The following is a 15,732-nucleotide window of genomic DNA, read 5'->3' on the forward strand; positions in this document are numbered from 1 at the left end:
ACAAATAACATGGCTATAAAAATTAGAAACCCATAAAACCCATTTTCATTTTTTGTTCCTATCCATTCATTCTTCATTTACATACTTTTCCTTTTTAAGAAACTGAAGTATAACTTATGAACAATAAGGTGCAGAAATCTTAAAGAACAATGACTCCAACTCATGTATCTTGATGGGCGAGCTCAACAGAAATTCAGTTCTCCAAAAGGTTACCGTGTGTCCCACCACTGTGCACCAGGCGCCGTGCCAGGTGCACGGAAAGGAGAGATTGTTTGGGAAAGAACAGACAAGCAAACAGTTTTAAGGGTGATGAGCATCATAAATTAATCCCAGTCCTGGGGGAACTTAGGGGGCTCTCCTTAAGCTGAGACTTGAAGCCTGAGTAGAAGCAACCTGAGACGGTGAGGTTGACGTTGGAAGATCAGGGTAAGTGGAGCTTCCTCGGCTCAGAAAAGAACTGTGCTAAGGCCAAGGTGCATGTGGCTGGAATAGAGTATGTGGCGGAGGGGCACAGGGGAGGCAAGAGCCATGTCATGTTGGTCTGGTCCTGGGCTCAGTTGTCCCTGTGGCCTGGAAGGCTCCTCTCAGAACCTCATCCTTGCTGGGCCTTGGGCTGGAGGAGGAGAACACAGCCCACATCTCTCAAGGGCTGGAATCTGATAACCTCAGCTGGGGACTGACGTCTGAGATTTCCCCTCTTTTCCCCATCCCTTACCCTTCTGGGTCTTCCTGGGTTCTGGACTCACCAGAACTCTCCATCCTCAGTGACCTGGTGCTGCAGACGGGCCTTCTCATCTTTGTTCACAAAGCTCCAGTCCTTCCAACTGGTGGGAAAACGGAGGAATTAAGGAAGGAGGGAGAAGGGAAGGCCTGATGTAGGTTGGGACAGGAGAAATACAAAGAGTTGCAGCCACTGTGAACCACCAAAATATTGACCTCATCTGTTACCCTCAGTGTGAAACCCAATAGCAGTGACTTCTCACATCAAGACTGAGCCTAAACTCCTTAAATGGGCCGGTGAGGGCTTGACCCTTCTCCTCATCATACTTTAAAGGTTAAGAATTGGGTTCTGGGCCGGTCGCAAAGGCTCACACCTGTAATCACAGCACTTTGGGAGGCCGAGGTGGGCGGATCATGAGGTCAGGAGTTCAAGACCAGCCTGGCCAATATGGTAAAACCCCGTCTCTATTAAAAATACAAAAATTAGCTGGGTGTGGTGGTGAGCGCCCATAGTCCCAGGTACTCAGGAGGCTGAGGCAGAAGAATCGCTTGAACCCAGGAGGCAGAGGTTGCAGTGAGCTGAGATCGCGCCACTGTACTCCAGCCTGGGTGGCAGAGCAAGACTCCGTCTCAAAAAAAAGAAGAATTCGGTTCTGGACGTAGACAAACTGGGAGTTCCATTTAATAATAGTGCTAGCTATGCAACCTTGGGCAGGTCACTTAACCTCTGTCAGACTCTGCTTCCTCAATTGCAAAAGGAAAATGATTATGTCACCTGTTCACAGGGCTGGGCTAGGCAGATGAAATAATGCACGCAAAGCTGTTAGTAGAGTGCCTGTCACATAATAAGAAACTCTGAGTTACTAAGAAAAAAAGGCCAAGCCTGTAAACATCTCCTTTCCTGTGCCGGGAAACAGCCCAGCATTGTGTTTCTAAAGGCTGGGCAGTTTTCACACTCTCTCCCTCCTCACAATGGGGCCAATAAAGTGCACATATGTTTCAGGCTCACTGAGGAGAATTCAACTAAACTAGGTGCTCCCTGGAAAGGTAAGGGGTTGAGGAGGTGCTTGGAGTCAGTGAGAGAGCCCTGCAGGGGACATGGAGATTCCTGAGACCAGGAGGAGGGATGCAGTAGAGGGAATCTCCTTGAGTGAACAGCGTTGGGTCCACTTGTCTCCAGCCCCTGTGATGGCAGTGTCATGGCAAGCAGGGTGGGGCCGCACACCAAGCTCTGAGGCTGGAGAACACAGCAAGGGTCCCTGCAGGTGACCTGGGCCAGTGAAGTAGACAACTGAGGAGTCACTGAGGGCCTTCCCAGAGCAGAGTGTCGCTCCCTCCAGGTAACCTTTCTCTACGCTTCCCCTTCCACCCAAACTAGGTGCGGAGGCCCCCTCTTTGTGATCCTTACTGTGGCACTGATCTCAATTATTGGTGTGTGCTTGCCTGTCCTTCCCCGGACCTTAAACCCACAGGCACAAGGCCCATGAGTCTGCGTTCATTTCTACATCCCCAGACGGTAGCCTAGAGCCTGGCAGAAGTCAGCACTGAGGAAGTAAGGATTTGTAGCGTGGATAAGTGAAGGAAGGCGTGTGAATGTCTGCAGGAGGCAGTCAGGACACGAGGATCAGCCCCTAATCACAGTGTATCAAGGGAGGCTGTGGGTTCACAGAATATTCCCAGTGCCTTGACCTGTGCCTCCTATGTAGTAGGTGCCCAAGAAACATTTGCTAAACGAATGACTGAACAAACCAGTAATTACATGCTGGGCTAAGAGGTACCCAGCGGTACATAAGCACAGAAGCCAGGGGCCCAGGCTGCCTGGGGGTGGTCCTTCTCCTCTACTGAGTCCTGCCATCCCCCTCTTGAAATAAGAGGAGCTCATGGGCTCATTCAGTAGTGAATCATCTCCCATTCAGTAGAGGTCATCAGGAACCAGTGGGACCATGGAAGTTTTGCAAATGTGCTGGAGCCGTCAAAATAACTTCCCATGTTTTTTATTTTTGTTGCCCCCAGTCTATTCCTTTCCGTGATAAGCAGTAAAATTCAAAGGGCTCTTGTGCCTTCATACAGGGATAGCACGGGTGAGGAAATCTTGGCAATAGCTCAGAACTTTCCAAAAACAGTCCCATTTACTCCCCATAACAGCCCACACGGTAAGTGCTAATAATACTGTTCTCATTTTACAGGTAAGGCAACACAAGACTCCAAGAAGGGAAGTCACTTGTCTAGCCCAGATCCCTGCATTCATACTCTTTTCCTGCCTGGACCTTCCCCACGCTTTCTGGAATCCTTCCTTTCCAGCCAATGGCTGTCAGTAACCTCTCGGGGTCCCCGGCACCCCGCTTCCGCTCCTGGCCCTTCCCTGGAGCCAACAGTTGTGCCACTCTTCTCTGTGGATCATTGGTTTTGAGGGTGATCTTATACCAAGCATCTTCAATACTCTCATGGCTCAGTTCCCAACACAGCCTTGTCCAGGGCCCTGTTGTCCCCCACTGCCAATCCCGTGGGGTCCCCTCACCTACCCATCACTCCAAGAGCCGTTCCACTCCACCTGGCCCCAGGGATTCCGCAGCCGCACCAGCTTCACTTTCTCACCTTTGAACAGGACCTTAAGACAGAGAAAGAGCTCTCATGCTCCGCAGCTGTCTGGAAAGGGAATCTTCTGTCTTGCCCTGCGGGCTGGGAGGGGCTGCGGGGCAAATCCCTTACGGGAGGGTGTTCTGCCTGACTCTGGCCAAGGAGACTCATCAGAAGTGTGCTGGGGAATGGAAGGGTCAGACCTTTCCTCCTGAGTCTGCCTGATTTAGGGCTTGGCCATCTCCTCTCTATCTTCTAAGAGGCAATTTTCTCAGGAACATCCTGCTGTTATGAGCTTCAGGGGAGGAGGCGGGGCATAAACAGTAGGACCTGTTAGCACATCAGGTGTCTTCATATAAATGAGAAAAAAGGCCTCTGCTGGCCAGGTGTGGTGGCTCACGCCTGTAATCCTAGCACTTTGGGAGGCCGCGGCAGGCAGATCACAAGGTCAGGAGTTCGAGACCAGCCTGACCAACATGGAGAAACCCCCGTCTCTACTAAAAACACAAAAATTAGCTGGGCCTGGTGGCACACGCCTGTAATCCCAGCTACTCAGGAGGCTGAAGCAGGAGAATTGCTTGAATCCAGAAGGCGGACGTTGCAGTGAGCCAAGATTGCGCCACTGCACTCCAGCCTGGGTGACAGAGTGAGACTCCATCTCAAAGGAAAGAAAGAAAAGAAGAAAGAAAAGAAAAGAGAAAAAGAGAGAAAAAGAGAGAGAGAGAAAGACAGACAGACAGACAGACAAAAGGCCCCTGCTGACTGAGGAACTACAAACAAGCAGACTTCCTCTGGTCTGCTGCAATGGGCCGATGCAGGCAACTGCCCCTCTCAGCCCACCCCTCTGTACAGGGCACAACCTGCCCAACTGTGTGCAACAGGCCTTACAATGTTCCTGTCTCAGGCATGGCCCAGGAAAGCCCAGAAGTCCCAGAAGGACCAAAACAGAACAGTCAGCCTCTCGTATCCATGGCTTTGGCATATAACCAATTGTGGATCAAAAATATTCCAAAAAACAAAGAAACAATAGAAAGTAATACCAAAAAAACCCCAATGCAGTGTAACAACTATTTACATAGCATTTCCGTTGTGTTCAGTACCATAAGTAATCCAGAGATGATTTAAAGTATACAGGAGGATGTGCATAGGTTACATGCAAATACTACTCCATTTTATAGAAGGAACTTGAGCATCTGCAGATTTTGTTAACATTGGGGCTTCTGGAACCAGTCCCTGTGGCTACCCAGAGACAAATGTAGCTTTCTGAACATGAGAGAACAGGAAGCTCAAGAACACATGAAACCAACTTTGTAAAAGCAAAGTTAAGTGATATTTCAATTTATTCATTGGAAATGTTGGAAAAATTGCCATCTTTAGCTCGAAAAGCAAAGATACACAAACTATGCATCAACTGTGGCAGGATCCACCTCTACCAGTTTCACAGGCTCCTCTGCGTGGCTTGGACCTTGAACTGAATGTCCTGATCAGAGGCAAGCTCTGCAGACAGGGAAGGGGCCCCAACAGCTAAGTCCTGACTTCAGGAGGTTAACCCAGGAGGGTGCCCTTGCCCCCCCAAGCCCCACCAGGCTCACCTCATCCAGTCCCGTGACAGAGTAGGCGTGACCTCTGACCAGCCCGCAGGCCATTCTTGTCTCATACTGAACGGGAACGATTGTCTGTAAAGCAGTAACCAGAGAGCCCATTAGGGGCAGGGAAACAGAAGTTCTGCCGCTTGGAGGCAAAGTTCATACTAGTTCATTTTCCGGGCTCTGTGAAGACACAGGCCACTCTGCTCGCTGAAAGTGTGCCTCATGACCACGAACAGACCTTCACTGGCTCTTTAAGAGTATCAAGAGACACAGCTCTAGACAAGCTGGTCTCCCTGAGAAGGCTCTGTCCTGACCATCAGAGAGCAATGTGGATGCTGGGATGTGGGGTGGGTAACGGCGTCCCTGCCCCTCCTTTCTGGATCCCTTAGTATCCTTCAAAGGAGGAAGGGGTAGAGTTGGAGGCTGCCCTGGGCTTCAGGATCCCCCTTCCCCTGAGGCCATCCAGGGTTGACTATTCCTGGAAGAGAAAGGGGTTGAGAAAAGGGGTTAGATGACACGTAAGTCTAGCTTTTTCTTTTTTCTTTTTCTTTTTGTTTTTTCAAGCCAGAGTCTCACTCTGTCGGCCAGGCTGGAGTGCAGTGGTGCGATCTCAGCTCACCGCAACCTCCGCCTCCTGGGTTCAAGCAATTTTCCTGCCTCCCTCCCGAGTAGCTGGGATTACAGTCACGTGCCACCATGCCCAGCTAATTTTTTGTATTTTTAGTAGAAACAGGGTTTCACCATGTTAGCCAGGCTGGTCTCGAACTCCTGACCTCAGGTGATCCACCCGCCTCAGCCTCCCAAAGTGCTGGGATTACAGGCATGAGCCACCGTGCCCGGCCAAGTCTAGGCTTTTTCTTTACATCCCCTCACCTCCTCCACAGCCACCTAGAACATAATATTCAAGAAATCAAGAGTCCCAGTGCCCAGGGAGAGAATTCTGAGGAGGCCCGAGGAGATCCCTGCTCAGACACGACCGTGCCTAAGGGGTAGCTCTTCCATTCGCAGAAATTTCCAAGCTGGAGCCATGGGGGATCCTTGGCAGAAGGGTAGGATCACTAAAGTCCCATGAGCCCTGGATAGGCTCTCTACGGCTTCCGTGTGCCAACTACCGTAACAGCTTTAAAATGAGCTTCCCACAGCCTTGCTAGGCTGCAGAATTCCTAGAGCCTTTTTCCGGGTGAGGGGTATGGGTGGAGCCAGGGCTTTTGGCATCTCGGCCTCTCCCAGATCTCAGTCTCTTCCAGATCTCAGTCCTCATGATCCAGATCATGCTGAAGGGACTGGGAGGGGGCGGGAGACTCATTAATTCTTAGTTGTAGACCTGGGAAGCTGCTTGAAATGAGTCTTCTGTCATTACCTAAGCATATCATTCAACCCAGCAATTCTGCTGCTGGGAATCTGTCCTATGGAAGTCACCATGGATGTATACAAAGATGTATCTATTGGAACGTTCATTATAGCATTTTAGAATAGTAGCAAAACAAAACAAAGAAAAAAAACTCAGCTTTCCAATAATAGGGTATCGGGTAAATAAATTATAACACATCTGCGTGTTTGAATATTGTGTAGCTACTAAAAAATGTTACAGGAGAATACTTTGGGCACATTAAGAATATCAAACTAGGCTGGGCGCAGTGGTTCACACCTGTAACCCCAGCATTTTGGGAGGCTGGGGCAGGTGGATCACTTGAGGTCAGGAGTTCAAGACCATTCCAGCCAACATGGTGAAACCCCATCTCTACTAAAAATACAAAAATTAGCCAGGTGTGGTGGTGTGCACCTGTAACCCCAGCTATGTCTGGAGGCTGAGGCAGGAGAATTACTTTTACTTGGGCGGCAGAGGTTGCAGTGAGCCGAGATGGCACCACTGCGATCCAGCCTAGGCAATAGAGCGAGACTTGGTCTCAAAAAAAAAAAAAAAAAAAATCAAACCAACTGAAAAAAGCAGGCTGCAAAGAGGTACATACAATATGAAAACATTTAAAAAATAAAAATATAGATTCAGTGTGTGCATAGAAAACTCCTGGAAGAACATATACTAGATGTTAAGAGTGGTTATCTTTACATGGGGAAAAATATAAGTGAAATTTTCTTCTGTGTTTTTCTGTATGGCTCAGTATTCTCCAGTGAGCAGGTATAACTTATGAAAGTACTAGAATATCAACTCTACAAGAGGGAGACCTTGCTTTTTCCACAAATACTGAAAAAGAGGAGAGAATTTGCTTTGCTAGAGGAGTGCCTGGAGCATAGTAGGAGCTCAAAAATAAGTGCTGAATGAATAAATGAATACATTAGAGGAGGAAAAATATTTTAAAATAAATTAAATCTCTCTGCTATTTCTGTCTGATAGTTCGTTATAAGAGGAACTGCCTGGACCATGGAATAAGCAGAAACTCCAGCAGAGATTCCCTCCAAAATCCTGGTTCTTGTACGTTCTTCAGGAGCCTTGGCTGAGCAAGTTATTTCAACCCAGACCCTTGGGAGGAGGCAGGTAGGGGTGTGTGGGTAAGGCCCTGGCTGCTGAGGGGAGTCTGACACTGGCAGGGCGGGGTCATGTGGGTTGGAGGGATGGTCAGTCCTGATAATCGGAGGCATACACACCCGGGTCGGTCTTTCAACTGAGGCTCTGGGGTCGAGGTCTGAGTCCCGGAACAGCGAGTTATCCATATTCCTCACCATCCGTGCAATCAGCTCTCCCATGTTCAGACCAGAAGGAGAGGTTCCATAGGTCATGTTCGTGCCATCCTGAGGCCCAACAGAGAGAGCAGGGAACAACCCAGGAGAGGGAAAGAACAAATACAGAAGGGTGGAAAGGGAAGGAGAGAGGAGGAAGAGATGGGACAGATAAAGGGAGAGAGGAGAGATCAACAGAGCACGAATGGAGGAAAGATGGAGAAAAATGATACAGGAAAAAAATGTTCATCCATACTGTTGTGTGCTAACTGATCTTCCAAGCTCCACCGGGCGTGTTATGGAGAGAAAGGGACAGGAGTTCAGCTTGGACCCCATCCTCCCCGATGGAAACCACTAAGCCTATCATAGCAATATACTGAGCAGCCCTCAGGGAAGACATGCCCCCTGAAGGAGGCCTGGCCACAGGTGGCCATCTCCCTACCCTTGGCTCCTGTCTCAGTTCACAGCATTTCTTTGCACTGAAAGGGGCTGCGGGTTTAGCTTCTCCCAGGTAACAACACAAAGCCCACGTCCCAAGTGGGGGGTGTGGTGAAAGTGCAGTGACTAGGAGGCTTTCTTAGGGAAATGGTGGGCTCAGGTCCACAGCCAAGTATGTGACCAGCTTAATGGGAGCGTGCTGAGACTGAGGAGCATCAGCAAGGGAGGCCTCCACTGACACAGGCCTCTGGACTGATTTCCACTGACATTCCAGAGCTTGAAATGTCCCTGACCAGTGTCTTTATTGAAAATCCCCAAGAACTGTTCTCCCTTGAGAAATTCCCAGTCCTAAAAGTTGACAGCCAGTTCCTGCTTCCTCAAACGAAACATGCACTCTGTCCCACACAAAAGCTCTGTGCTGCCCTTCATTGGGTAAAAGGCTTCCTGACACTTGGAGCTCCCTGCCCTGTGCCCCATACCCTAGACTTACATCAATGGAGCAGCCCATGAGGGAGCCTCTCTCGATGGCTTTCTTCATGATCTTGTGCATGTCACTAGGAGCGTCCCTGATCTCAAAAAACTCTGTCACCCCTCCTGTGAAGTCCTCCATGGCCTCTGTGGTGTTCCCACCTTTCAGAGCTTCGTAGGAACCATGGAGCCTTAGAAAGAGGATGAAGACCAATTTGGGGTCACAGAGTTCCAGGAAACAAAGCCCAGGTACCACTGCCACCAGAACTTTACCTCTTGGATGCCGTGATGTTCTTTCATCAATTCCACATTAACCCTGTGAGCTAACGGGGTGGAAACAATGATTCCCTTTCTTCATAAACGAAGAAACTGAGCTCAAGAGGCTAAGTGACCCACCCAAGACCACAGAGAGCCAGAGGCACTGGGATTGAAACCCAGCTATTCCCACTTTCTGAGAGCTATTTTCACTACATCCTGAACCTTGAGGAAGGGCTGCATTAAAGTCATTAGCAGCTGCCGGTGTGGTGGCTCACACCGGCAATCCCAGCACTTCAGGAGGCCGAGGCTGGTGGATTGCATGAGCCCAAGAGTTCGAGACCAGTCTGGGCAACATGGCAAAACCCTGTCTCTACAAAAATTAACTGGGCATGGTGATGCCCACATGTAGTCCCAGCTACTTGGGAGGCTGAGGTGGGAGGAGCACCTTGAACCCTGGAGGTCAATGCCACAGTGAGCCGTGACTGCACCACTGCACTCCAGCCTGCGTTACGGAGTGAGACCTTGTTTCAAAAAAATTTTTTTAATCCATTATTAGCATCTGGGGTGAGCTTTTAAGTTGAGAGACAACATGGTTTTATAAATCTGCTATAAGCACGTGAGGTTGAGCCAAGCAAGACCCTAGGATCTGAGCTCCAGAGATACAATGCTCTGATCCAAGACTTGCAATGCCACCATGGAGGCGCAATGAAAGAACTTGCCTTGGTAAGCTAAAGCTAAAGGTCTTCTATGCAAATCTTCATTTCTACTCTTAAATTTAATGTTTTTAATTAGAGCTGTTGTTGCCTGGAACTGATCCCTAACTTTGGGTCACAGTTGGACACCAACACCCACACATATGCGTGTATAGAGGCACATGCCTCTTCCTGTGAGTGAGGCCTTGGCTGGATTTTGCAACCCACTTTCTCACCTTTAGTCCCATCTCACATTCTAAAGCGTTGCTTACTTAGCATAAGCCTTCTCCAGCAGAGCGCTCCAGAACTCATTGCGGTGGTTGGACTTGGTGAAAACCAGTTGATTGTTGTAGGTTGGCAGGCAGTCATCAATAACTACGTCCACCCACTCTCCATAGCGCCAGAACTGCATAGAAGCGTCAAGCACAGAGTCACATACTCAAATTACTGTTAGGAAATGTGTCCTTCCTCCACATTCCTCAGGGGGTTCTTGGATCCCAAAGCAGCATCATTTCCTAAACTCTGCATCTGGGTGCCTGTTCATCCTATTCTGGTTTGGGGTGTGTGAATCTGTCTCTAACTGGACTGTGTGCTTTTCGAGGGCTGGAAGTGAGTTACATACACTTCATGTCTTCCACAGAGTCCAGCCCTGTAATGGGTATAGTAGGTGCTCCATGAGTGTCTTAGGATGTAAGATTTTCATTCTCCTGCTCAGCAGGTCGGGGGCAGGGCCTGGCTGTCAGTGCTCTCAGGTGCCCCCAGCTGATTCAATGTGGCCAGGGTTGGGAACTATGCAGTGAAAGCACTGTACTGATTTAGGTTTTTTGTTTGTTTTTGACAGAGTCTCACTCTGTTGCCCAGGCTGGAGTGCAGTGGCATAATCTCGGCTCACTGCAAGCTCCGTCTCCTGGGTTCACGCCATTCTCCAGCCTCAGCCTCCTGAGTAGCTGGGACTACAGGCGCCCATCACTACGCCCGGCTAATTTTTTGTATTTTTTTAGTAGAGACGGGATTTCATCGCGTTAGCCAGGATTGTCTCGATCTCCTGACCTCGTGATCCGCTTGCCTCGGCCTCCCGAAGTGCTGGAATTATAGGCGGCAGCCATCACTCCTAGCCTTGATTTAGGTATTTCTTGATGCCAAACTGAAGAACAAGGATTGAAATGGAGGAACAAAGTAACCCAGAATCTATTCTAGCTGTAGCAGGAACATTGTCCAATCATTTCAAGTTTGGATGTTGCTCTTTTTTGAATGAATCAGTTTGAACTGAAAAGGGCCAAATGCAGTTTAGTCTCCTTTTCAATGGCACTTTCTCCCTCATTGAAAAGAGAACAGAAATCTGATATTTGTGTTTAAGGCCCTTTAGATCTAAGACCCTTTAAATGTGCCATGTTCCCAAGGCAGCAGGAGGGTGAGTCTGAGCCTGGGGATAGACCTTTTCTGAGGCCTTCCGTGCTGAGGTGCAAGATCAGCAGAGCAAGAACTGGTAACGTGGGTCATCCTGGGACATGAGGGAGCCTTTGAGGCTGGAGACAGGCTGACTCCCCAGCATCCCAGAACCTACGAGACCCTCACAGGTAGAACTCAGTTTGGTTCTGCTCTAGCACTAGCTCTATGCCAAGATGACTGGGACTCAGAAAACTTCCAGTAACTGGATGGATTCTAGAACCATCGGACTCAGTTCTAGGGCAGACAAGAAGCCTGATCCGCAGGTTAAGCAGACTCTTCTTCCAGGGCTTGGAAGAGAGGAGTGATAGCCTCGGTACCACCATGCCTTAGAGAGGAAGAAGTACACAGGAGCCCTGGACAGGGCTTCCTGTACAACCTGAAGGGTCCTGTGGTGTCCCAGTGCTAGTATCTCAGGGACCTACTTGAGAAGGGCTGCAGGCAGTAACAGCAGCCAGACAGCTGCAAAGACAAAAATAGACCCACAGTAAACAGGATGTCTTCCTGCCTTTCTGGGACATAGTGGAAGGTGGTGGGGGAGGGATTAGGGATCCAGAGATAAGCAACTGCTTCCTGAAGCCTTAAGGGGGTCCATGCCCACTGTTGCTGCTGGGGATAGATGGGTGGAAGGTTTCCTCCAGCTTCTGGTAAGTCAAGGCCAGGAGACCAGTGGTGGGTGGTCTGCAGTTGACCCTCTTAACTACACTCTCATTACCTCACCTGGAAGTGGAAGATCCCTGCGTAGTTTTCGATGAAACTTTGATCATGGGGTATGACTCGGAAAAGAAGGCGCTGGTTCAGGGTCAGGCAGGCGATGGCTGCGAGAAACCAGCAGTCCCCTGCAGGCAGACACAGGGCACAGATCGTGAGCAGTCCTGCTTCTCCTGGGAAGAAAAAGCCCCAATCCCAGCCAGCCACTCCACTTCCCTGAACAGGAACTCCCCTGGTGCCCACTGTCCTACTTCCAGATCTGACCTTACAGAGGTGTCAACCCAGGGAAGGAGAACTGGACAGGAATTCCTTGACAATATGATCAACAGGTAACTTACTCCCTGTGACTAGACATTTTCCTCAAGGCTGCAGGCAGTTCCTCCAACTGCAGTATAAAACTCACTTCCTTTTTAGGCCTCAATGGAGACAGAGCAGTAGGTGATCATAACCGGGCTGTTCTTCCTAACACCTGTAGGAAATCCGCCCTGCCCCGTGCCTTTGCAATGTGAGTCCAATTCCTCTTCCGACCTCAGCGAAGACTGAGCATCAGAGAACCATCCACCAAGATGATTTGTACTGGAAGGAAGGCCAGGTAGGCAGCTGCCCTGGAACCGGTCTCTAGGGGGCAGTGAGACATTGCCGGCAACGGAATGAGAGCGGGACATTTTTTTACTCTCTAGAGTTCTTTTCTGACAGAGTACTGTATGTAGTTGGAGGTAACACTTTGCGCTCTTGCTCTCTCTCTTTCTCTCTGTGTGTGTGTGTGTGTGTGTGTGTGTAATAGGGGGTGTACCTGGTCATAGAGCTGCCTTCTAAGGAGGATGGGTTAAGTGAAATGCAACTGAGAGTGTGCAGGGGAGACGAGAGCTGCCTGCAGCCACCCTCCCCTACCCTCCTCGGAAGCAGCCAGTCTTTCCTTGGAAAGAGTGTATTGGTTTGAAGGTCCCAGAGTATTATGTCCAGGGCTCTGCAGGAAGCCTTCCCCCAGGTGCAGGAACCCAGATATTCATCTGATTTCTTCTCAGCCTCCCTTTCTGGAACGAAATAAGACAAATTCCTTTCATTTGGTCTTGGGTGCCCCTTTTCCTCAAATTTAAATTGTTTCTGTTGATATTCTCTCCAATTTCACTTCACAGAGCTTGCTTATAGTCCACACCAAAGACAATACTTTCTGAACAAGAGGTCGAGAGAGAGGAAGATCAGATGGAGCAGCCAAGCTAACCAAAGAGAAAATTAGATGCTCATCTACATGGCAGATGCCATCTTTGTTGAAAGACTCCTTTAATACGGAGCTGTGCTGGGGCAATTTAAACAGGGGTTCCAGTTACAAGTGCTTTCCTTGGCAATGCCTTTTGTGTGTATCTAGAGTTCCATGCCCACGGGGCATGCTTGGTGCACAGTCACAGAGCTGTCTGCCAAGAAAGACGGGTACCGGGAAAAGCAGGGCTTTTGTCATGCTGAGTGGGGTATGTAAGTGTCCTTGAGATGCTGGAGAGGAGGCCACAGGATGCAGACACCCCCTGTGATGCATGGCAGAGTGCGAAAGAGGCACGTAGGAGGAAACGAAGCCATCGCCAACATGTAAACGACCATAAAGCAACTGTTATAAAAAATCTTCCAAAAAGTTACTAGAAGCAAGAACAGATTGTCCCTTTACCTCCTGGAAAGGGATCACACCTTGTAACCACCCCTTGATCATCTGGCAGGATCTGATCTGAGGCACTTTCCTACCTAGATCTCCTTGACAGATGTCAGTTCTGTTGGCTCCATCAATGATAAATCGGGGATTCTCGCAAATTTCCTGTGAAACAAAAAGGAAATGACCAGGTAATAATAATAGTGTGTGTATATATAGAATATTTATTTATTTAATTAATTATTTATTTATTTATTTATTTTATTTTTTTTTTTCAGACAGAGTCTCACTCTGTCACCAGGCTGGAGTGCAGTGGTGTGATCTTGGCTCACCACAACCTCTGCCTCTGGGGTTCAAGTGATTCTCCTGCCTCAGCCTCCCGAGTAGCTGGGACCACAGGCATGCACCACCATGCCCAGCTAATTTTTGTATCTTTAGTAGAGACGGGGTTTCACCATGTTGGCCAGGATGGTCTCCATCTCTTGACCTCGTGATCCACCCGCCTCGGCCTCCCAAAGTGCTGGGATTACAGGTGTGAGCCACCGCGCCCGGCTTCAGCAGCTATTATTTATGGTGTTCCATTATGTAGTGTTCCTGATAGTATTCCATTCGGCCCTATGAAGGGGATATTATCATTCTTATTTTTCAGATAATGAAACTGAGGCCCAGCGAGGTTAAGAAACTCGTGCAAAGACACACAGCTAGTAAGTGGCAGAAGCCAGAAGCGTGTCTCCTTTTTATATTGTCCCATGCTGCTTCCCACACTGTCATACTATCCGAGTAAGGATGCACCTTGAGAGTTAGGGCAGTGTCGGCTGGGCGCGGTGGCTCACGCCTGTAATCCCAGCACTTTGGGAGGCCAAGGCGGGTGGATCACTTGAGGTCAGGAGTTCGAGACCAACCTGGCCAACATAGTGAAACCCTGTTTCTACTAAAAATACACAAATCAGCCAGGCATGGTGACAGGTAATCTCAACTACTTGGGAGGCTGAGACAGGAGAATCAAAATAATAATAATAATAAATTAATTAAAATAAAATATAGATTCAGTGTTTTGTTTTGTTTTTGAGACAGAGTCTCACTGTGTCACCCAGGCTGGAGTGCAGTGGGCAACACAGGCTGGAGTGCAGTGGTGCCATCTCGGCTTACTGCAAACTCCGTCTCCCAGGTTCAAGCAATTCTCCTGCCTCAGCCTCCCGAGTAGCTGGGACTACAGATGTGTGCCACCACGCCTGGCTGGTTTTCGTATTCTTAGTAGAGACTTCTTTTTTTTAACGCCAGAAGCAATTGGAGCAGTATATTTAAGATGCTCAAGGAAAGAAAATGTGAACCAAGGATTTATATACAACATGACTTCTTTTATTCATTTCAAGAATAAGGGATGTGGGCAAACTGTTTCTAATACATAAGAATTCAGGGAATATTGTTCCCAGAAGCTCTTCCTGAGGAATATACTAAAGAATAACTTTCAGACAACCAGAAGGTTTAGAAGGACATTAACATAAGGACTGGGAATAAGTAGTTAGTATATCGTTACTTGTAGATTTAAAACTACATGATGGCTGGGTGCAATGACTCACACCTGTAATCGCAGCAGTTTGGGAGGCCGAGGTGGGTGGATCACGAGGCCAGGAGTTCAAGACCAGCCTGGCCAACATGACGAAATCCCCTCTCTACTAAAAATACAAAAATTAGCCAGGCGTGGTGGCTCATGCCTGTAGTACCAGCTACTCAGGAAGCTGAGGCAGGAGAATTGCTTGAGCCTGGACGCAGAGGTTGCAGTGAGCCAAGATCGCATCATTGCACTCCAGCCTGGGCGACAGAGTGGGACTCTGTCAAAACAAACAAACAAAACAACAACAACAAAAAAGCCCAACAAAGTACATGATGATTAAAGGGAGGATGTAAAGTATGTAACATATTGCCTATAGTGTTCAGGCAATGAACAACTATTTAAAACCATTTTAAATGAAAGGTGAAAGAAGAAAGCCTATGGAAAGACTACACTGTTTTCAGGAATTATTTTGGTAATGATATTATTAATATTGTTATTCTGCAGCTTAATCAGACAAACAAAAGTAGAGGAAATTCACTGCCAGAAGACTTGCCATAAAGAAATGTTGAAAGAAGTTATTTAGGGAGAAGAAAAATTATATAGATCAGAAACTTGGACTCACATAAAGAAAGGAAGAGCACTGGAGAGGAAATAAATGAAGATAAAATAAATTCTTAATCTAAAGGGTAACTTAGTTAAAATTATAACAAAAATAATGTGCTGGGCAATTATAGCATACAAATAAGTGAAATGAATGACAGTAATGTCATAAGCAAAGGAAGGAAGGAAATGGTAATACTTTGTTATAAAATACCCATACTACAAACTAAATGGTATAGAGTTATTTGAGGGTGGACTTAGTTGAAAACGTATATTGGAAACTCTAGCATGACCACTAGAATTGGAAAAAATAAATATAATTGATATACCAAGAGAGGAGGTAAGGCCGGGTGCTACGGGTTCACA

At 48.1% G+C, this 15,732-nt stretch overlaps 1 protein-coding gene across 3 annotated transcripts in view; it reads right to left on the reverse strand.

Moving 5' to 3' along the window:
- CAPN3 (calpain 3, (p94)) overlaps nt 1-15,732 on the reverse strand; it is a 57,980-nt gene that overhangs the window by 15,584 nt on the left and 26,664 nt on the right. For 2 of the 3 annotated variants that reach the window (XM_011989244.1, XM_011989243.1), the window contains exons 2-9: nt 13,307-13,376; nt 11,585-11,703; nt 9,691-9,824; nt 8,491-8,659; nt 7,491-7,634; nt 4,890-4,973; nt 3,243-3,328; nt 747-824 (exon numbers count right to left, since the gene is read on the reverse strand). In XM_011989244.1, the coding sequence (XP_011844634.1) occupies nt 747-824; nt 3,243-3,328; nt 4,890-4,973; nt 7,491-7,634; nt 8,491-8,659; nt 9,691-9,824; nt 11,585-11,703; nt 13,307-13,376 (884 nt within the window). The remainder of the gene's footprint in view (nt 1-746; nt 825-3,242; nt 3,329-4,889; nt 4,974-7,490; nt 7,635-8,490; nt 8,660-9,690; nt 9,825-11,584; nt 11,704-13,306; nt 13,377-15,732) is intronic. The other variant, XM_011989245.1, reaches the window with a different exon arrangement.

Source organism: Mandrillus leucophaeus, unplaced genomic scaffold (assembly GCF_000951045.1).
Source record: "Mandrillus leucophaeus isolate KB7577 unplaced genomic scaffold, Mleu.le_1.0 Scaffold35, whole genome shotgun sequence".
Taxonomy (NCBI): domain Eukaryota; kingdom Metazoa; phylum Chordata; class Mammalia; order Primates; family Cercopithecidae; genus Mandrillus; species Mandrillus leucophaeus.